Source organism: Nesoenas mayeri, assembly GCF_963082525.1.
Source record: "Nesoenas mayeri genome assembly, chromosome: 1".
Taxonomy (NCBI): Eukaryota; Metazoa; Chordata; class Aves; order Columbiformes; family Columbidae; genus Nesoenas; species Nesoenas mayeri.
Genome location: NC_137541.1, coordinates 159,751,075 through 159,773,759, shown reverse-complemented (window position 1 = coordinate 159,773,759; position 22,685 = coordinate 159,751,075). Strand labels below are relative to the sequence as shown.

Below are 22,685 nucleotides of genomic sequence, written 5' to 3'. Positions count from 1 at the left end.
TGGCTTTCAATTTGATGCAACAGATTTATAAAGAGATAAAGGCTATCACATATTAATGCTGTAATCGAAAATGAAAGAATTAAAATGGAAAGATGCACATTATTAATATTTTGAGAACATTAGATAAAGTTACTCTTTGCGAAAAGCAGCATTTTGGTGGAAGCCTGGTAACCAGCTTCTGAATCTTAAAGGTCTTTCTGAAAGACACCTTGTACATGCAGGAAGACTGTTTGAAAAATACAGCTATATTTTTTGCTCTTAACAGTTACCCCTTAAAGCTGCTCATCTAACTCCCTGTGTCCACTCCAGTTCGCAGTATCATTTTCAATTTTTAGTTTTATTTCTGGAAAAAAAATGCAAGTGGCAATAATGTACTCATGTAAGCGAGAGAAACTCCCTTGCAGAGTAAGGAGGTGGAATGCAGGCACTGAGAGACCTGGGCTTTGATGCTGTGGGACTGCTGTAGATGGGTAAAACCCTCTGGTGCTTCAGTAATTCCACAAGGAAAATTACAAAAGCAGGGACAATCTCTCTAATAAAGCCTTCTGAGGCGCACCCAAAGACAGACGTATATAAAAAGTACTATTCACTCCAGCAGAAATCAGATGAGCTGTAGCATCAATCTTCTACCGAGTTAAAGAACGCCTACTACAGAAGAAAATAATAAATTTAAGCACATTCTGTACACCTCCGATCTATTTACATGCTTGTGACTCCTACCCTTCCTGGCTTTAAAAATTAGTGGAGTTACATAAGTGAAAACTACAGTCACCCAAGGATGACCATGTCCAGCAAGCACTAGAGTGCATTAGCAGTGAACTTTCAACAACAAAATTTACATTACTGGAAAAAAAAGAAGAGGAAAAAGCTCTCGCTAAATAAGAACATCATTACCATTATCAGAGTATAGCATTATCATTAGAAAAGCACAAATGCACATGGACCAACTACAAATAAATGACAGCAGTCCTCTATGCTGTTTTTTTCCTTAATTTTTTTGTAATAAACAAGTATTTAAAGTAATCATCATTTAGTGTTCAGTTTTCTGAACCATCCTCATGTGCACACCTGAAAATGTGCTAAAACAACAGTAAAGGGCAAATATTAATAGTTTCAGAATTATATAACATATACATTGAGATGCAAAATAATTCCATGCATATTGAGAAAAATCAAGAAAATAAACCCCAAATTGCTTAAAACCATATATATATATATACCTGATCTAGATTGGACAGACTGTTTGGATCTTGACTCAGAGCCTGGTACTGGCCTCGAAGCCTGTCTCCTGCTGCAATCTTTCTGAACTTCTTAAGATCCACAACATATAAGGCGCTATAAAAATTAAAATAAAATTAAGATTTGTGGAGTATTGTCTTCTTTTTGGTGACACTAATAAAAGTAGCGAGAAACCAAAGACTGTTCCCATTCTAAAGGAATCTTTTTTTAAAATTAAATGGCGGAAGCTACAATAAAAAAGTGAAATCGCCATGTCATTAGAATTCACACCTTATTCATCTCTTACTGAGAACGACTATAGGGCAATTGCTTTTGAGTGCTTCAGTGATTAATACCAAGACCCAGATTTTAATCAAATTCACAAACTGCACAAAAATATGTAAGGTGTAATCTCACCTAATATGGTATTTCCTTTTCCCAAGGTGCGATGCCCAGTATCCTGATTTCCAGAAGCGGTACCCATCCATTTCTTTACGGCTGTCACAGAACGGTGTGTATCCATAGGGAGCTCCCTTCAGATCTAGATCCCTGAGTTCTTTCAGGTCACTTCTCACAATCTAAATAAAATACATATTTATTTTTATAATTTAATGCTGTTTTTCAAGTCTGCGTATGAGGGTAGTTACTGTGGTAAGCTCTCCAAAGTTTATTTTGTTTAAAAAAAACCCATGAAACACTACAACAGTGGAGTATAGATAAAGTATTCCATTGGAATGATACTTACCAAATTATTGTTCAAGAAAATATAAATGCTTGTCCTGTGGCCATCTGTGTAACACATTTAATTACAAGCAAGGTATTTTTAATTCATGAACCAGTGTTTCTGGTTGCCCAATATTCCTTCATGCAGGAATGTAACTTTCAAAATCTACTGAGCATCACTCATCTAAAAAAATCCTTCCTATTTGCTACATAACTTGGGCATTCAAAAATTATTGCCTCATTTGAAAAAGTCTTTGTGTCTTGCAGTGAAGTACTTTTAAAAACAGGTTATAAGAACATTTTACAAATGTCCTTTATTTACTGAGTCAATCATTCTTACACCAAACCCCACTATTTTAATTTATCAATGGTAAAAACAAGTTTTGGCTCTTTTGGAGTACAGAGAAATCTGTACAGTAGCGAGGACAGACAACCAATATTGCTGCTGTATGCAGATGAAATTGCAGAAAGCTGTGGTTTGCATTGCTACATCTAATCTATTCACAAGCTTTGGAAAAGGACCAAAATACGTAATATTTGTTCCGAGATTTTTAATAACCATGAGACTCTTCAATGTCTTGTCTTTTTGAGACAGTGTGTTACCTTTCAGTAGATTATACAATACTAATTTCTGAGTGAAAGACTGCACACAAATTTAAGAAAAACAGAGGTAGGATTGATCTCGAAAATTTTCAGCCATCTAGAAGTTGTTTAAATGGTCTAAACCAACCCCCTCAGACTCCTTCCATAGTAGAGAAGTTCTCTCGCAATCAGTTCAGAGACCGAATCGCTCTAAGGTCACACACACCAGGTCCAGGCACCTTTGTCTCTCCACAGGAATTCAGGGCAACTCAGTGCGGTGAGACTCTATTTCTACGTGACTAAAGCCAAGTGAAAACATTGCATTTCATGTTCTGCAACACCACTGGTTCTACTCGTACAACTGCAACAGCCTTAGGAGACCAACATCTGAATGAAATGACCACAAAGAATGAAACGGGATCGATTTAAGTCAAAATGAATTCCTCAGATATTTATACACCATTACTTTTTTCTTACCTGGTCAGCATCAACAAATATTATTTTATCCACAGCCAAAGGGAAAAGAACATCCAAAAAAAGAATTTTGTAGCCCCAGATAATTCTTTGTTTTTCTGTCTGTTGATAAAGCCAGCGAGGCCACTTATACTGGACTAGCTCATACTTGAAACCATATTTTTTAGCCATGTGAGGAATAACATCCTAGAAGAAGAACCAAAACACTGTTAGTTGCACATGTATGTGACACACAAGGATTGAAAAAGGAAAAAGAGGGAATGTTGCAACACAGATGCCGTTGTGTTTGCCTTCCCGATTACCTAATGGATGATTTTAAAATGTTTATTTAGTTCTCGCAGCATCTGCAGCTACACAAACATAAAAAGCATTTCCTTCAAGCCGTTGGAGACTATCAAAAGAGAATAAATTATCATACAACACTGGGCTTTGGGTTCCAGAAAAGAAGAACCTTACACGAGACTTAAAATTCTTGGGTTTAATCCATTCAGAGATAATTTCCAACTGTGAAAATTCAATTTCAATTATATAATCACTCTATCGTAATTAAAAAAAACCCTACCTAAAAATTTTTAAGAAAAATTATTAAAAGTAAGACGTTTCTCCTACCTTAAATGTTGGGGAGAGATAGTTTTTCAGAAACCAAAATTTAACTAGTGTTTTTGTGTGACGTAGGACAGAAAGCATCATAATTCTGTGGAAATATAAGTCTATAATAAACAAACAAATACATACTGGTCATTAAATTTCAACTGCACCTAAAAGGTGCTCGAATTTTCTAAGTATAATTTCCCTTAACCCAGTTTAAGCAGAAATGTCTGTCTACTTCTAATTAAAAGTTTTAAAGAGCATGTGTTCAAGACCACTTTGAGATGGACTTTTTCGATCCCGATTGACTAAGCAATATTAGAAGGAGTAATTTCAAAAGTGGATCTGTTAACAAGTTTTATTCTAAGAGAGGTGCCTGACAAAATGAGAATAATGATTAATACCTTATATTAAATTTGCTACTGAGATAACTTATTTTAGAAATATATTGGCTGAGTTTAATAGGTTGCTAAAAAGAGAAACGGTAGGAAAGAGAAAGCAGAGTTCAAGTTAAGATCCTTTTCAGAAAACCCTTGATAACTGTAAGAATCATTATTTTGGGTTCAACTTTTTTCACTCTTGTGACATTTGTTTGGTGCAACCAGACAGATAAAGAACCCCTTGCAACACTACAAGAGATCAAGTCTGTCTTAAAAAACAAGAAAAAATAAACTTTAAAATAAGGTAAAGCAGCATGCAGGATGTTTTAAAAGCCATTGTTTTCTCCTTTTTAAAAAGTATTTCCCTTTATGAAGGTTATTGTAGGTTGAAGGAAGTAAATGCAGATGTGAAAACTGCATCAAACTACTAGAAAATAAAAATCAATGCATACAATATACTATTTTCCAAATAAATGGGTGTGAAAGAACTGCAAAATTCCATTTTAGGACAGGAAAAATCACTAAATCTCACACCTGTAGACAAGTACTCACACCATAAAAAGTAAGAGATGGCTATGAACAGATCAGGCAATACTGTAAGGATTCTTTAAAAGCAACCATTGCTCCTAAATGGTATTTTTTAACATCTATACATTGAATCACTTTGTTCTAAAATATTAATTTAATGCTTCCTGTAAACAACTTTCCTATGTTTCAACAATTTATTCTTTCCACCTTTTAAAAAAAGTTTCTTTAAGCTTAGTTTACAGTATCACTATGAAACTGTTTCCCTATTACCTTTCCTTACCTTAAAAAACGTTCATATAAATGGCCTGAAGCAACTGAAAAAATGTTAAGAATATCACTTTTGTTTTCATTGTCTTCTGTTGAAATTTCTTCTGAAAATCTAAGAAAAAAAATATTATATAACATAAACATTCAGCAGAAAGAAAATACTACATCACCCTTAAGCTCATAAAGAATCAAAAGTAATAAAATACACAAAAGAAGTACTAATCCTACAGTAACTGAATACACTTAAATTCTACTCCCACTGCACATGCCCATGATACCAAAATCTTTTGGGAGCTACACCTCAGGATACATGATGGCAGAACTGCAGTCTCCAATATTTTCAACCAAATAGAACCCAGAGTTGGCAAGAACTCCATGTTTTAGCAAAGCAAAAAATCAGAAATACACACAGCCACAGTATCTTGGGAACTGGTTATTTTAAAAATCAGCAACAGTTACTTTTCAAGCTTCATCCACATGCATTCTACATCAGAAGAACCAATGAATAGGCCCTGAGGTGAGGGATGTCTGTGTAGCCCCATAGGTGACTGAGTTCAATACATGCTCTAAAATACAGACTGAACATAATATAAAGAGGGGCTTACCAGGCCAAAGAACATTTTTAGCCCAATAGCTTACCAAAAGCAAATCATAAAATCATTTTGTTTGTAAGAGAACTTCAAGATCATCAAATCTAGCCAATAACCTGACACTAAGCCGTGTCCCTAAGAACCTCATCTATGTGTCTGTTAAACACCTCCAGGGATGGTGACTCCACCACTTCCCTGGGCAGCCTGTTCCAATGCCTGACAACATTTTCCGTGAAGAATTTTTTCGTAATATCTAACTTGAACCTCCCCTGGTGTATTTGAGGCCATTTCCTCTCATCCTATCACTTGTTATCTGGGAGAAGAGATCAACCCCCTCCATACTACAACCTCCTTTCAGGTAGTTTTAGACAGCAATAAGGTCTCCCCTCAGCCTCCTTTTCTCCAGGCTGAACAGCCCCAGTTCCCTCAGCTGCTCCTCATCAGACTTGTGCTCCAGAGCCCTCACCAGCTTTGTTGCCTTTCTCTGCACTCTCTCCAGCACCTCAATATCTTTCTCGTAGTGAGGGGCCCAAAACTGAACACAGGATTTGAGGTGCGGCCTCACCAGTGCTGAGTACAGCGAGAATGACAAGGCTGAGGAGCAGCAGCCTTTTCCAGAAAACTCTCATAACATTCAGCCATCTCTGGTGATGGGATTTCTCAAGGATTTTTCATAATACTCACTGAGTTCTTAAATTCATCCAATAACTCTCCCTATAAGCTACCCTGTATCTTTAAGGTATGTTGTCCAGAGGTTTTCTGCTTCTGCTACGCGGCATTCTTTGCTTGCTTTGAACACCAGAATCTTCCAGGATTGTTTCCTAACATGTGTGCCTCCCAGTACACACAGCTGGGCCATGGTGGCCACAGTCCCCCTCAGAGCACTGCTGCCTTCACAGTATCACAGTATGTTTGGGATTGGAAGGGACCTCAAAAGATCATCCAGTCCAATCCCCCTGCTGGAGCAGGAACGCCTAGGTGAGGTCACACAGGAACATGTCCAGGCGGGTTTTGAATGTCTCCAGAGAAGGAGCCTTGCCCGAACTGGTTACAGCACGGCTTGATACTGTCAGACACTCACCTCAACAATCTTTTTTGAGGTGAGTCATTCCTCTGACACTTGAGATCACGTGAGTCGCTCCTATTAATTTTTCTTCCGGTTAGATCCCATTTAAAAGTACACTTTAAAAAGTATAAAAATAGGTATCCCTCATAATCTTGAAGAACAAATGAGACAAGTCTCAGACCTCCAATGTATTTAAAAGAATTGGCATCACTCCACTAATACAAAGCGGAAAGCTCAGAAGGCTGCAATGTAAGTGGTATGAATGATCTTCTGAGAAATCCACGTTCTTTTCACTCAGCAAATGGTGAGAGGATGGACCTGGCCATCTCTATTGCAAACACAAATGAAAGGGACATCCGTGGAGCGGCACTGACTGCATGGTGTGGTATCTCCAAAGAAGGCAACCCCCCAAATAGCAGTAGTGTCCCCTGCCTCCCTCCGGCCTTGATGATCCAGAACAATTATCATCACCTTGAAAGAGCGGATGGATTTATTGTGTTACCAGCATTCCAGATTAAAGACCATAGCTCCGTCTCCTTTGACATCATGAAATCAAATAATTCTGAATTTACTAAGTACGATTGCCAGCAACCCAATTTTCACACCAAAGAACTTTTTCTTTTGTGATGTTTCTTGTGAAAAAGGTCTCTGAAATGTTCCAAGCAAAGAACGCTCAGAGAGCATCCAGGCCACTGTTTCTAAAGTACCTTGGTCATAGGTCATCTGATTGAAATGCTCTTGAAAAGACAATTGACATATCTCGGAAACCTACACAATACCCCATATTCTGATCCACAGCACATATATACTAATCCATTAAATAAACCCTAAAATTATTTTTGTAAGCAAAGATGAAACATCCTTTTTTGCCCTTATTCTCAAAAATTATATCAGAATTTAATAGGAATTTGTATGTTATTATTAAAAAATACATTCAAATGTAAAAACCAAAACAATTTGAAACACACACCACCCACAGACAACATAATTATGAGCAACATTATGAGCAACTGAAACCAAAATTTTACAATCATATATGGCAAATTAGAAATGCTGCAAAGTTGTTAGCCCCAAATGTAAAGCTTGAGACATTTATTACAATTATTTATAGAACTGAAGACTTCCAAATAAAAGGTATTTTATTGAGGAGTACAAAAACACTTCTTGACCTTTCATAAATTACATCTAGCAGCAGACAAGCAGCATCATAGCCTGCTTTTTGATGTTCAGTTTGAAACCTCTGAGTACCACATTACTGGATGAGATTCCCACATTGAGACTGATTCCCTGACACAACAACATAAAAATAATGCAAATTGAGAAAATGAATGGGAACTAGAAATGCAAAGGAGGGACTAAAAATGAAATAAATAATGAGATGTACAAGATATTATAGCTTATCCCCCTCCCCCTCTTTTTATTTATATTATAAACACCTTTGGGAGCCTTTTTACATATTTGTATTACTACCAAGTAAGAAACACTTACTTGAAATGATTAATAATAAACATGTCCTGACACAGTTAAAGTATATGCAAATCATGCATTACCTTGTAACTGATTCTTGATTTCCTTTTTTTCCTGTTGTTCCATCAGTAAGGAGATCTTCATTCACTTTATCAGGCTTTTTCTGTACCTAGTCATTAAAATAAATGTCTTTGTGTAATTTGGGAATTTAGTTGATAATAATTACTACAGTTGCAATATCTAACTATGGCATACTTACTGGCCAAAGCTGGACCAATATCTTATCCATTTCTATTTCACTAAAATACTGAACTGCATTAAACTAAATAGTAAAGATGTCATTTCATACTTTTAAACTATGTACAGAACTTACTGTAATAAGAAGTAACCAATTATGAAAAATTAAATGGTGAACAATATATCAAACAGCATGTTCAAGCCCTGTGGGCTTTTAAATGCAAACAGTAACTATAAGTGTGGGGAACTGTATCCCATTTTCTTCCCTCCTGAGGTCTTGACCCAGCTGTTGGCTGTCACACCATGCAGGGAACTCACCTGAATGGAAACTTGGATTCTCAAAAACTCTTCAAAATGAAAAAGTGACACATATGCTGCCAAAATATAAGCTCTCCTGTCCAACTCAAGCAATTTCTACTGTCTTAACCAGATGCTTAATAAAACGTGCAAATTAATTGTGTTTGCTGACCTTAATTTGCTTGATTAAAAGAAACCTCATTGTTTCTGAAACCCAAATAGCTTCTAAAAGCTTAAATGTTTGAACATATTTAACCATATTATTTTCACATGTTTATATTAAGCTAATGCTTACAGATTTCTGTTCACACTGAATCTTTTTAGCTAATACTACTGAAGCCACATCCTGTGTATCACTGAAGTGATTCTACAGTTCCACTGAATGATAAGAGTTTATTGTAGTTATAAGCTTAATATGCACCACATAGCTACAGGCTTAATATGTTGCACATGGAATAATTTTCCTGTTTTGACCCAAGTGGCAGCCTGTGGTTTAAAGGCAGGGTCATCATGCTCCAGAGAATTACACTTTTCTCCAGGTTCTGGAAACTTCTGGTTACAGGACTGGGGAAAAGACTCATATATGGGGTTTTAAAAATTCCTTTTGTGCTTATGCTGATAATAGTTCTCTCTCCTTCTCCATGTCTAAAATTAGGATACAATGTGCCAAGGACTCTGACATGAGATGTTATTTACGAAATAGTGGAAAACACATAATACTATGAGGCCTTTTCTGCTTTACACAACTCGTGTTTCATCACCTCTTTCTGATAAATCTTTAAGAATGAAAGTAACAATTTCATTCACGCAAACTTGATAGCTTAGGGTAGAATTCAACACACCTAATTTTAAGTTCCTCTCTGGTATCTAGATGTCACATAAACTCCCTCCCCAGTCACAGGAGAGAACTGGGTGTCTCAAGAGCCTGTCAGTCTTCTGTTTAAATACACACACGAGCTGGGATGAGCGGTCCTTTGGACTGTTTCTGTCATTCTGCTAAGCAGGCAGGGTGTTCAAGGTTCCTGAACTACACTCGTAGACACCTTATGCTAGATTAAATAAATCCTATCCATGTTATGCACACAGGTGTATCATTTTAACAGCTATTTAACAATCTCTAATGAAATTAGTATAATCTGATTGGATCAAATTAACTGCATTAATTTGCACACCCTTCTCTATTTAATTATACAAAATCTAAATTATATATTTCAGTATACACCTTTCAATTAAATATAGCCTAGGGCATGTAAGCATTAGTCATATTTCATATAAAGAAATACTGTAGACAAAAAAAAAAAAGGGTCTCTCTTTACGTACTTGGACTTTGATAATTTTGCTTCTGAAGTTGTTTAATACCACGATAACATCTGTCAGGTCAGCTACAGAATCTGTTCCTTCATGTCTGCGAGGAGAAAAAAAACATGCACATGTACAGGCTTGTTAGAACATGTATTATTACTTGTGTTTAATTAGAGTATAAGGTTTAAGATTGCTGATATTTATAGAAACAAAATGTCTTCATTTGAACTTAACTTCATTGTATCTTAACTTCAGAACTTTTGGAGTATTAGTCATTACTAGACATTGTTGACAGTGGTAGCCCTCGCTTTTTAATTTAAATTTTCACAGGAAATTTTATCAACCAATGAAAAAATGCACCAACCTAAAGCTGAATAAGTTATCATGTATTATACAGGTGTATATAACATTAAAATATGAAACCACATTTTATTTTTCAAATATGGAAAACATTTTAGAAATTGCTGTGTGACACATTAATGTATTTTTAAAATACATCTGCCTTAAAAAGTCTAGGGAAAGTTTCATCATAGCGCTGAGATAGCAAAGACTGGTTTTCAACTGGTTGGCTTTGGTACCTGTACCCCTAAAGACCCAGCTGTTCAAGGCACCACACAAACACATCCCCTATTGAACATCAGATTAAAGCCATTCAGGCATCTCAAAACTGAACTGTAGTCCGCTAAGTAACAAATATGAAAAATGTTGCTGTCTCTCTGTGATACGGTGTAATGACATAATCCCCAAATTTTATAGCTTTTATACCTCAATAGCACATATATTTTCCCTTTGGTCTTTTCTGTCTTTTACCAGCATTATGTCGTTTCTTCTTGCTAAGGCTTCACATACAAAAAATTGGTTTAAGAAACTAATCTGCTACCCTTTAGGCTGGATTGTTTTTATTTTGCCTAGAAAACAGGAATATTTAAACCATGTTTCAATCTGTTTCATACTAATTAGCTAAACACGACAGCATTTTATTTATCTGAATTTTCTACTTAATACACTTCTGTAAAAAGCACCTATGACACTAAGTTTCATAGAGATGGCTGATTCTCGCACAAAACAATGTTCAGGATTATCTTTTCTCTGATTTAGTTTCATTTTCACACTAGCAAAATATTGCATATAAGAACACTTGGCCAAAACCTGACTTGTTATCACCGGGATGTACAGTACTCAACATAAAAGGGCACAAATTTCCATTTTAAGTCAAGTCCGTCATTACAAAGCTCTAGAATAGTAAACCTAGAGCCAAACACAAACCGCTGATGGCACGAATGGCAGCAGCTGGCACAGTGTTCCTATTTTTGCCCTCAGGTTTTTGGGCTTCTTTTTTACACAACCAAAATTTTCTGTTATTCATTCCGTTACCTCAAAATCTCTACGTTATGAATTCTGTAGCTTGCTCTGCAGCTCTGCTGCTGAAGACTATCTACCAAAGTCTTTACAATGTTCTCAAAAGCATTTGGTTTGGCTGTAAATCTAATAATGTTGCTTTGTCTCCCTAAATGTCTTCCATGGATCCCCCACTGTTGGCTCCATCTTTACCAAGTGCCCATTGTTTTTCCACTGCACAGCACTCGGTGCGATGAATTTCTGTCTCAGTATGAACCATGTACTGGAAATAGTGACAGTCACCATTAGTTACCTTGGACACTTAATGCTGGTCTCAAGATGCAATTTATCTGTTTCTCCATCCACGTATTTGTGTAGTTCCTACTATTACATTATGGCAACTTATTTTCCTGACAGAGGAATTCATTTCAATTCCTGGTCACCCAACAATATGCTAAATGGCTACTTACAGATTAGGATATTCACTTGTTTTTAGACAGGTGTCTCTCTGAAAGAAAACTGAGTACATCGTACTGTTCTCTAATTTTAAATCAGTGTGCCAAATCTCATACAGGACCTCTCGTCCTTTCTCTGTCTCTGTGCATATGACATTCAGCATGTTGCAATCTTATTGATGTAACAGATGCACATTTCAAATGAGCGATCGTGTGAATAAGGTTCTGAATGCAACCTGGGGTTTGGAAGAACTGGGATCATGATTTATAAACTCCCTTAAAAAACACAATAAGGATTTTGTGTTTTGTCCAGGAAGTACTGAATGCTGTCAGTGTAACAGTTTGTAAACTCACTGAAAGCAGGCACAACTTCCTTTTTAAATCCAAGCAAAATGTCTTACACACTGTAATCGTTCTTATATTGTTATATACTTGACAAAACTGAACACGTCCAGCAAACTGTTTATGTCACAGTTTTAAAATGTTTCAAAACTCCTACATACTTCTACTATAAATACAAAAAAATCTCAATATAGTGTAAAAGATAATTTTCCATATGGGGAACAAAAGCATTCAGGTTCAACAAATTCAGAGCCTTCAAAATCTGAAAACAAAGAAACAAACAACCCTTTGCCTGAATTATAAAAGGTACAACTTCCAGTTAAGCAGTTTGCCTACCACCAAAATATAATTAATTATGTCTACCTGCCTTTTTAAAAAACGAAATATGCAGCAGAAATTTATATATGTATCTTTAGATATAAACTATTTTCTGCAGCCTTATCTTGCAATACCTGTGTGTTTTCCTATCAACATAACAGAATCAAAGTTCCAATAATAAGCAGTGCACAGACTGTTGCTGGGTACACCAATTTTCATCTTCCTGATATTCATAGTATTTATTGACAACAAGCTGATTTACAAGTGTGACTGCTTCAAAATAATGATCCTTGTCAGAAACAACATTTTGGGAAAAAAAGCAGCTTCTTTCAAAAGCTGTGTATTTACATAGAGTAGAAATAAATTACTTGCATGTGTGTATTCGATACTACTATAAGCAAATAAGCATTGAACTGTAGAACATGCTGTAACTTCAAAATCTTGTATCTCTCTTGAAACTCCTATTATAATGTCCAGGCCTGCACCTCAAAGGCAACAGGTCATCTCACAGTTCAACAGGAAGGGATGTGACCAGTGAACAAAGATGGACAATCTACTGCGATACCTCTTGGCAAAATTCCATCCTTTCAAACAGTTGCTTGAGTTCTGATAGCAATTTGATATAACTAATACTGGTATCAGTAAAAGTAATTTCAAAGACCCTAGTACAGCCTCCCAAACATATTTGAGCCATTGTATTGTAAGCCTACAGCTTGTAATATTTCAATAAAATAAACTGTATTGTTTAGATTCCTCATCAAGTATTAACTTTACATAACTAATCTGAGCTCAACTAAGCTCATTTGTATTACCCCTTAGGGAAAATCAGTAATCTTAAAAAACAGCAGATGATTTAAGTTTCCTTTGATCCAGCCTAAAATGTAGAGCAGTTATGTTTCATTTTTAATTCAACTACAGCTCATTGCATTGATTTTTTTTTTAACCATGATATCGTTCATAAATCACTTTATATATCTTAAGAATTGAACGTTAGACAAAAGATATAGCTACAGTTGGTGGAGATCAAGGGAACTTCTTAGACTAAAGACTACGTTTTTCTGCCTATTCAACAGGTTGCAAGTGGTTTCTGGCTAAAAAGAAATTGAAAATTGCAAACAAGTAGAATGAACCTAATATCTTGTTAACATTTCTTCCTGTGACACCAGAACTGATGCATTAACTAAATATTCACGACAGCAAAAATGTTAATAAATTTTTTCATTTTTCAATAGAAACTGATGACTAAACATCATACAGAACTACATGCTCCTGAACTCCAAGCAATAATGTGTATTTTAGAAGAAACAGACCTGGTTCAGCGCAAAGAACTAGAGAAGGGCAGGAAGAAAGAACTGAGGCTGAAATAAAACTATACTGTTCCTCTTGATGGGACTGGATCCAAAGCTTCAAGAGGAAGCCCTCACATGCTACAGATCTATGCTGTTACATAAAACATGAGAAAAAGGTGATTCTTCTATGGAATAGTCAGAATGATGGCGAGCATATGTTCCTCATATGAAACTCAATCATGGAAATTACAGATCTGTAAAGCCATACAAGTGGCAACTAAATGTTACCGGAGTATAACGCGACTTTTTCCCATGTACAGGGTTTCTCCCAACACAGGGAAATGTCATGCTGTGGGAGATTTGAGGGATTTTCTTGAAGTTAATGTGTGGATGGTTTCTATTAGATGGAGATTTGTTATTAAACTAGCCAGGCCCAAAAGAATTTCAAGGCCACCCTGGAAAGCTGAAAACACGACGTAAATCAACAGACCTATTAGCAGTGAGACTTGGGTGTGTGGACAGCTTGTGAACATAGACAATATCCAATCAGCTAATGCATGCTTGGAGCGTGGACGTGTGATCAGGAAATAACTGCATATATAAGGAGGCTTGTTTCTGTAATAAATGGCTTCGCTTGAATTCACATTGGATTGTGTGGAGTCCATGATTTTTCACCCTCGCATGGTGCAGTCAATATGCAGCCAGGGTGCAGAACTGAAGGTGCTTCAATACCCTAAGCTGAAGGTGTAACCACAGCAATTCTTAGATGAGTTAGATGACTAAGAAATACTCAGAATTAATTGAAAAAAAAAAAAAGTCTAAAATTGAAATTAATATAATGCTCCTGTTATAAAAAGATGCCACCCATCAATACCACCACATTTGGAGGCACCATGAGGGCTAAAAAGATTGAGAGGGAAACTCAGGGCATTTCCTCCCGCTGATGGAAAGCCAGCAATACTCCAGTGGACATCCTCTTGGACTGATGTGTTAGGTATGTTGGGAGTGCCAAAATATTAATCAACAAAACTATGAGTGGCATTTCTACAGAATTTGGTGCAAGCAGTTGCATGATAATACAAACCACGTGTGGAACTGACAGGATAAGTGTCTGATAGCTGTATAGATGTTTAGTAGGAGACTTGTCTAGCACCAAGTCTAGCTGAGCAGCTTATTATGTGTTAACATACCCAAATGCCTTCAAGAACACATGAATTAATTAAAGAACAACTTAAACTATGAGGAAATAAGATATCTTTTATGAACTTTAAATCATCATTTGCTTCTTGTTCTAATTTTTCATGCTATTTTTGCTCATTTTCCTTAATTAATGTCGGATCTATTCAAAATACATTGCAGTTTCAGACTCATTTATAAGTATGTTCTCGAAAGATGGATTCATACTTACGAAAAAACCTGATAAATCTCTTCAGATCTTCCTTTACGCAATCTCAGTGCCCAAGCACCTGGATTTGCTTTCAGCTGAAAATAGCCCTGTGGAAAGAAAGAAAGGAAAAAGGGGAAGGACAGGCACTTGTTCCATCAGCATTCCAGAATCAAACATGTACCCATACAATAATCAATTATCCAACATTTGGTACTGCAGCCAAGGTTAGTAACCATCGCCTCAGACTAGCTCTGAAAGAAATCTGGCAGTCATGCAACCAACATCACCTCTCCTGTATGCTCATGTTAATGTCTTTTAGTCCTCTATTTGCCTCTAGCTGCATTTGAGTTCTATACAAAATCTCCACCTAGTATGTAAGCAGTGAAGAAATAAATTACTAAACTGAAAAGCCTCTTTGAAACTTGAATTTTTTGTCTGGAATGACCTTCCAAGTCAACACAGCTCCGTCTCTATTTATAATAGGAATGCTACATGAAAGCCAGACAAAGCAAGCTTTGGAATGTGAAGAATCCTTTAAAGTTTCATGTTGAATATCTTCTGTTGAGACTATATTCAGTACTTGTGTAAAAATAAAAGATTGACAGTTTATTAAGCTTTTTATTCCTTGTGATACAGTATTTACAGAGAACAGAGAATAGCAGATACGTAACAGATCTCATTTCCCAAAATCTTTCCCTATCAAATTACCTTAACCAATAGAAAACAAATCTTTCACTTCAGAAATCACAAAGATCTTCTGCTCTACAGACTGCTAAAATGGAAAATAATTACTTTGGATAACCAGAAGAATTCTCAGTTGTGCACTTGACTCACAGACGCTTTAAGCACTTAACTGAAGCATCTAAAATAGGAGCCTTCTTGTGCCTGGATCATTGTGTAACAAAACTGGTTACTTTAAACAGAATGTGATTTATACCTCACATTTGTCAGTGGAATCTCCATCTGAATATAACTATCTCCAACCATCTACTTAAGGCAATTAGACTCCACATTTAGGCACATCAGACAAGAGTTTAAAATTAGGCTATATCTGAACCTATACTGGATCAGAAAAGGAATGGGGGAAAGCTCAGCAAATTAAAGATGCATGTCTCTTGGAGATGGTCTCAACTCCAGGATGCTCCTGCCACTTTTAGCATTACTAAGCTTGCAACACAAATAAGTTGACTTGAAAAACAAGAAGCTCATGAGGAATTCTCATCAACAAGGTGCAATTGTAATGACTGTTTCTGTACTTAATACTTACCAGGTTGGCCATCACAATAGTATCAACCATGACAGGATTATTCTTTGTGCCCAGAGTGAACTGTAACCCTCGAGGAGGTTGTCCAGTTGTCACATCAAAGCAATGTCCTTCAAGCAATATATATTCTAGTTCATATTCTGCTAGAACTGTCCCTTGTATCTGTGGAACGAACATTTCATCAATAAATTATGTCATTTAACTACCTGGGAAAAACAACACAGTACAATGACAAACATGTGGGATTTTCCTCACCTAAATCTGACTGTCAAAAAAACCAAGGAGAAAGGTCCTTCCCGAAGGAACTTCACTCAAGTTTTAAAATAGGTATCCAAAGTAAAGAGGTTAAATCACTCTCTGGACGGACCTTCTCTCCATTGATTGTTGGGGAAGCTGAGACATCTCAGCATTGGTAAGGTAAATCCTAACCTGTACTTCCATAATACGCCTTCCAAATACACAGCTTTGGTGGATCAATATTTTGCATAGGTTTAGTAACAGAAATGAATCTAGTGATTTTGCAGCTCAAGGATTAAAAATATAATTAAAAATTCTGTGAACGAAAATAGGGCCAAATATATTTTAATCTATATTAATAAATAGCATTTTTTTCAGGTTTATTTGAAGATCTGCCTATTATTACTAAAAAAATTTACAAAAAAAGAGAAATAGAAAGCTAGCATACATAATCCCTTAATTGCTTTATTTTTTTCTAAAAAAATATTTCCCTAAACATTATAAAGGTCAACGCAAGAGAAAAAATGCTTTTACTTGTATTCTGCATTCTGATTTTTTTCTGTTTCATTACTTTAAGACTTTTTTTTTTAAGTAAAAGAAAATGTGAAAAAAATGTGATGAAAATAAAAATAGTAAAATACTGACTAAATAATAAATTACCACAGAAAGTGTTTCTGGAAAACAAAAGACAAAAATCCCGCAAGGTTTCTATTTTCCTCTTCAGGCAGAAGGTCCAACAGAAGTTTGATAAAGTTTACAAACCATTACTTACATCCTGTAAATGAATGTTATCGAGATCACAGGAACTGTTTACTGCTTCAACCAGCCAGCTTTCAGGAGTTATCATATTTAGAGTTAAAAGGGGTGATTCTGGCAATTCGAGGAATTTTGCCATAGGTTCAGAAGGAAGGTGCTTGTTGATCCCATAAGTTAATTCTGGTTCCAGAACAAAACGATAGAAGCTGTTGAAAAAGAAGTGTTCAAAAAAATACATTTACTTAAGCTTAAAGTTCCAAACAGTCATTCTTCCAAAATGCATTAAAATATAGTGAATGTCTACCAAATTAATCATGTTTGGAGGCACAGTAGCAGCCTATTCCTGTGGAATACCATCAGACAATACCTACAGAGTCTCAGATGGGCTGGTAGATGAACAAAGATCTATTCACTTTTGATAACTTTTTTCTGTAAAAATGCCGAATTCCTATTAACATTATTGATGGCTGGGAAGGTGAATAACCCAAGAGACGCATTTAAAGATCTTGACTGTAAACTGCCTTGAATCCTCAGAATCCGTATCACTAAACTAAGCAGTAGGACTAATCCCTGCTGGAAGAAAAGAGTCTTTGGGAAGCAGCAGCAAAGACAGAGCAGAGGAAAGGAGAGGTCTCTATTCCTCTCCAAGTCTTACCCTACTTATTCTGCAGGTAAAAGTTTCTTGCAGCAACAAAATAATCATTATTTTTTTCCTTCCTCTATTGTTATTCAAGAAAATAAGAATCAGAACAGAGAAAAAAGAGGAATGAAGATGGAGAGTGAAGGCAGCAAGCCATGAGTGCTTGATATGGAAACAACAACAACAAAAGGACAATTAATTACTACGACAAATAAAAAGGTAAGAAAATCTGTACCCATCAGGAAGAATACAATTTTTCCACAAAGTATTTGGGCTAGTATTTGGATGCACTTCATATGAAGCCATTGCTGCAAGAAAAATACAACCTGCCTGAAGGGCAGATGCCAGAATATTTACTCCTCTCACCTCTCTCAAGCACAAGGAAAGAACGTGGCAATAACACCTGCAAAATGACTAGCTTTAAAAGCAGTCATGACAACAGTCACACAAAATACTCAGAAGACTGATGATCAAGACAATCTTTTGCTATGTAAGAGGCGTGAGTTCAACTCCCATCAAACCGAGTAGAAACTAAAGACTTCTGTTCCGTGGGCAAGTGATTAATTCTCTAGTCTACTGGCTCAAGGGCAGGGACAACTGCCAGACTCCCTCATTAGATGAGAGGCAAAATATCTGCCAAAGGGATAGCGGTGCTTCAACACCCCTCTTAGAGAAAGGAATCCTCTCTGGGGAGTTAATTTCAGAGTAAACTGAACTACTGAGCCCATGTCTTTACAGTCAGTTAAAAGAAACTTCAGTTTAAGGCAGGAACTTTTAGGGTATAACACTCTTAAAGAATTATAGCGAGATCTCAAATGCAGACTGCACATTTGCTCAGATGAATTTCAGCTTTAAGCATGCTGAATCTGCCAAATTCATTACACAGTAAGCAGACAGTAAGAAGTGAGCAAGTTAGGGAGACGACCTCCCTTTGCAGGTTCTCCCAGGCATGAAAGACTCTCCCTCGATTTCTTTAAGGGTTGCTTATGAGAGGTGCATTGGATGGACTGGATCAGTTCCTGGTGATCTGTGCTTGACACCTTAGAATTAGAATTTTTATCTAGACAAGTGCAAGCTGCTTCAGTAACATTCAAAGAAAATAACTAACACAACAGAACAATCCAGAAACGCAAACCATTGTTGATTTTTTAAGGGAATACCCACCGTTCAGGCTGTTTTTACCAGACTGAACGAGATCATATACTTGTAAGAAAAACTATAACCTACTCACCTCTTCAGTGGCACTTCTGAGAGCTTGGATCTGCAGTTCAAAAACAACCTGAGTTTCACATTTATAACGTCTTTCAGTACCTACAGAAAAAAAATTCTGTGTAAATAATGATTCTTGGTACTCAAACTTTGAAAATAAGCTAAAGTTATCCTTGCAACATCCTGTCATTTCTCAAGCTTCAGTAGAAATCCCAAATGTTTTAAATTTCTAACTATATCTGTATATTAAGGGATGTTGTCAGATATTCCAAAAAAGATTTTACCTTTTCTAAAACTGCATGATTAATGCACGTTAATATTTTTTCTGTAGTGATGCAGTTTTTTAAAGAGCAGCTAGCCTCATTTTCCAATGCTTGAGTTAATTATATTAGCACCTTGCTCATGTATTTTGTAGATTTTAAAGCACTGCAAAGTTTGTAAGTACAGCATGTGCCTTTTAGTCAATAACCAATCTTAAAAAAAACCCCAAACTTTCATTCTTATTAAAATTGTTGCACACAATAAATTGTTGAATATAGTAAAGTTCAGATAATTATTTTAATACTTAATTACTAAAATGTCAGCCATAGATTAATGATGTGTTGAACTATTAATTCACCTTCAAAATGTTCCAGTAAGTTAAAATATTTCTACTTTTTTTCTCAGTTTCTTCATCAGTTCATTTCTCAAACACTGATTTTCTGGATGTTGCTATATAGGAATTATAATATTAGGATAGTATATTTTCCTATTTTCGTGAGCACTGTATTTTATTTAAAGTTTTAAAAAGTTATTAATTTATTTAAACTGCTCTTAAACTGTCACCAAGTTATCTTTGTCTCTGTGGCTTCTGATCCAAAGTGCTTATTTGAAAGCATAAAGCAGCTGTCTACCTTTATGGATATTATCAGAAGAGTAAGTAAGATACTAAAGCTAAGTTAAAGTACTTACACCGCTAAGGTAAAAACCTGAAATTATTATAATGGTAAGTAAATTGGGGACAAAGCAAGACAATGGTCATCCTTACATCTCTCTTTTATTATAAACAGTATTTTTCTTTCCTCAGTTCAACCCATGGCTACACATATTCTTTACTATAGTGCTAAAACTTTCTATAGCCCTAGGAACCTGTTCTGTTCCTAGTTTCTCATTCTCTTCTCTGTGTCACCTGAATACCATCGTTGAAAAACAAACAAACAAACAAACATCAAACTACTGAGCAAAAAAAATAAAGACTAGGGAATGGCATAAGGGTGAAAACAAGTGAAGATGCATGAAACAAGAACTGAAACAGCATAAGAAGGGAAAATATTACATGACATGGGCTAAAGACCAATAAAATCAAAACAGAAGTCAAAGTGGCTCAAATATCTATCTACCTATCTAATCTATAATTCTGAATAAAAAGCCTTTGTACCCAGTACTAGCTGGTCTCAGCTACTAAAACATGTCCAGAATTCTCAACATTAAAGAAAAAAAAACTCTCAAGTAAAGGTGTTATATTCAAAATGATGTAAACTGGTATTAGACTTTCTCTTCAAATAAGGCAAAAATCTCATCCCATTAGTAAGAAGGATATGTCAGCAATCTGCATTCATAGGTTGTTGTGTGCAGAATGAAATTATTTTGAGAAAAGACGGAGGATCATCCCAATTGAACAGCTGACCATGAAATTCAGTATAGTATTGCAGCCGAAATAATGCCATTCTTAATTAACTTTTCGCAGCAACTTAAAGAGGAAATGACAAATAAGACCTGAATGCTTCATCTCTGTGTTTTCTAACAATGCAACTTCTGGAATACTGAATTCAGTTATTCTACTTAGTGCTTATGTGGACACCAAATGCCAGGGCATTCAATTCAACACATGAAAATGGTTACAAGATTGGAAAGCCTCTTTTATAGCAGCGTATATGAAGAGTTCGATCTGCTTGCTTTAATTAAGAAAAATTCAAAGAAGAGCAAGGAAATTTAATCCAGGGAGTGTTTCAGACTGTAAAAAATGGCCAAATTATTTCAGTTCACTAGGTCTGAAGATTATTTAAGAGAAAAGTTTTATTTTGCACGCCCCAGTCACTTTGCAGAGCCTTTAGTGTAAGTTACCATAACTCACTTGAAAGGCAATAACTCACTAAACCACGATTATTCAACCACTCACTTGGAATTCTGTGTGAATGGCATCATAACATGAAGCATCTACACTGAAAACAAACTCTTAGAATAGACTCTTCAACAAAACTGGCAAAATGAGGAAAAGATGAATGCTTACAGCACGGACCTAAATCAAATTCTGCAATTCCAAGTCTGAGTTTAACTCAGCCACTGGAAAAGCTCAGTTGGAACTGTGATCTGTACTTGATGATATTTAAATTAGAATTAGATTAAAAAATTACTTCTACTTCAAATGCTAATTGATAAAGAAATCCTACGACCTGTGCTGTATATGAAATCAGACTCGATTATCAAAAGAGGCTTTTCCAGGTATCTCTCATCACTTTAGGGAAAAAAGGCAACAGAAAATTCACAGGAAAAAAGAAAGGGTTTGATTTTTTACTCCACATTTTTTAATTCTTTGATGGTTACTGGAACAAGGGGAAAAATAAGTAGATGATCCTGAGTTACATACTGCTGGAGTAAAGCAGTTAGGCTAGGGGACATGTAGTTTGTTTAGCAGCACCATATATGTATTTTTTCAGCTGGTTTTGGTGAACCATGAGGAAAAAACAAACCAAAGCAAAACAAGTAACTCTTCAATTTTGTCCTCATTTTTAGAAGAAGGAATTTCTACTTTTTTTCATGTCATCTCGGGGACCACCTTTGTAACTTTAGGACTAGTTAGCTGTTCCATGTGTTCTGCTGAGAACAGACGTGGTCCTACACTGGTCATGTCAGGGCCAATATCTGAAGACCTACTATAGACAGGGACCATTGCCTTGTCTGGAAATATTTGATGGTCAAGCCTGTGACAAAACCTTTTGAAAAAGGGAAAACATGGGTTATACGTGCCTCATTCTAGAGAGGATACAGAGCAATTCTTATGATACAATTCAGAATATATTTTAAAAACAGATAAAAGCCTTGGCTTTGCTCTCACACAGTACCCCATCCTTAATTTGCCACTTTCTAAGATTAAGTAGTAAAGTTAGATTACTGCTACCTACAGTTGTTTAGACTTTCTCAATTTCAATGCCATTTAATATGAGTAACTTATTTGTATTTTAAAAAACCCAAACACAACAAAATAAGTATTTGAAGTGACTACTAAGTGACACAAAGTATTATACTATAATAGCATGCTTTCACGCCCCCCCCAAAAAACAAAACCTAAACAAAATACAAAAACAAACAAACCAACCCCAAAAAACAAGAAAAATCAAAACCAATCAACAAAAAACATAAAAAACCCCAAAACTATAACATGGACACATTCAACACAGACCGAGGCAAAAACTGTGTGCTTTGCTGTGGTAGTTATTAAATAAATTTTGCACTATGAATAGCTACCATCCCAATATACTGGGCACTAATTCAGTTATGTTATTAAAAAAAAATCCTTTAAATATAAATATAACCCAGTGCTTACAGTATTCACCTGTAGACAACAAGATAATCAGAAAGTCATACATATAGGAACTTCCAGTTTAGGCCTTGCTGTGTATGTTTGGATGTTTTGTATCTATACCAGCAGGAGCTGACTTTCCACATAATTAGATATATTTAAAAAAAAATTA

The 22,685-nt window shown here is 35.8% G+C and overlaps 1 protein-coding gene across 1 annotated transcript in view; it reads right to left on the bottom strand.

The window, feature by feature from the left end:
- Nucleotides 1-22,685, bottom strand: part of UGGT2 (UDP-glucose glycoprotein glucosyltransferase 2) — an 82,296-nt gene that overhangs the window by 5,506 nt on the left and 54,105 nt on the right. The window contains exons 26-36 of the mRNA XM_080355157.1: nucleotides 18,977-19,056; nucleotides 17,122-17,311; nucleotides 16,116-16,274; nucleotides 14,870-14,955; nucleotides 9,738-9,822; nucleotides 7,967-8,052; nucleotides 4,774-4,872; nucleotides 3,607-3,691; nucleotides 3,001-3,183; nucleotides 1,636-1,796; nucleotides 1,221-1,335 (exon numbers count right to left, since the gene is read on the bottom strand). Coding sequence (XP_080211283.1) covers nucleotides 1,221-1,335; nucleotides 1,636-1,796; nucleotides 3,001-3,183; nucleotides 3,607-3,691; nucleotides 4,774-4,872; nucleotides 7,967-8,052; nucleotides 9,738-9,822; nucleotides 14,870-14,955; nucleotides 16,116-16,274; nucleotides 17,122-17,311; nucleotides 18,977-19,056 — 1,329 coding nt within the window. The remainder of the gene's footprint in view (nucleotides 1-1,220; nucleotides 1,336-1,635; nucleotides 1,797-3,000; nucleotides 3,184-3,606; nucleotides 3,692-4,773; nucleotides 4,873-7,966; nucleotides 8,053-9,737; nucleotides 9,823-14,869; nucleotides 14,956-16,115; nucleotides 16,275-17,121; nucleotides 17,312-18,976; nucleotides 19,057-22,685) is intronic.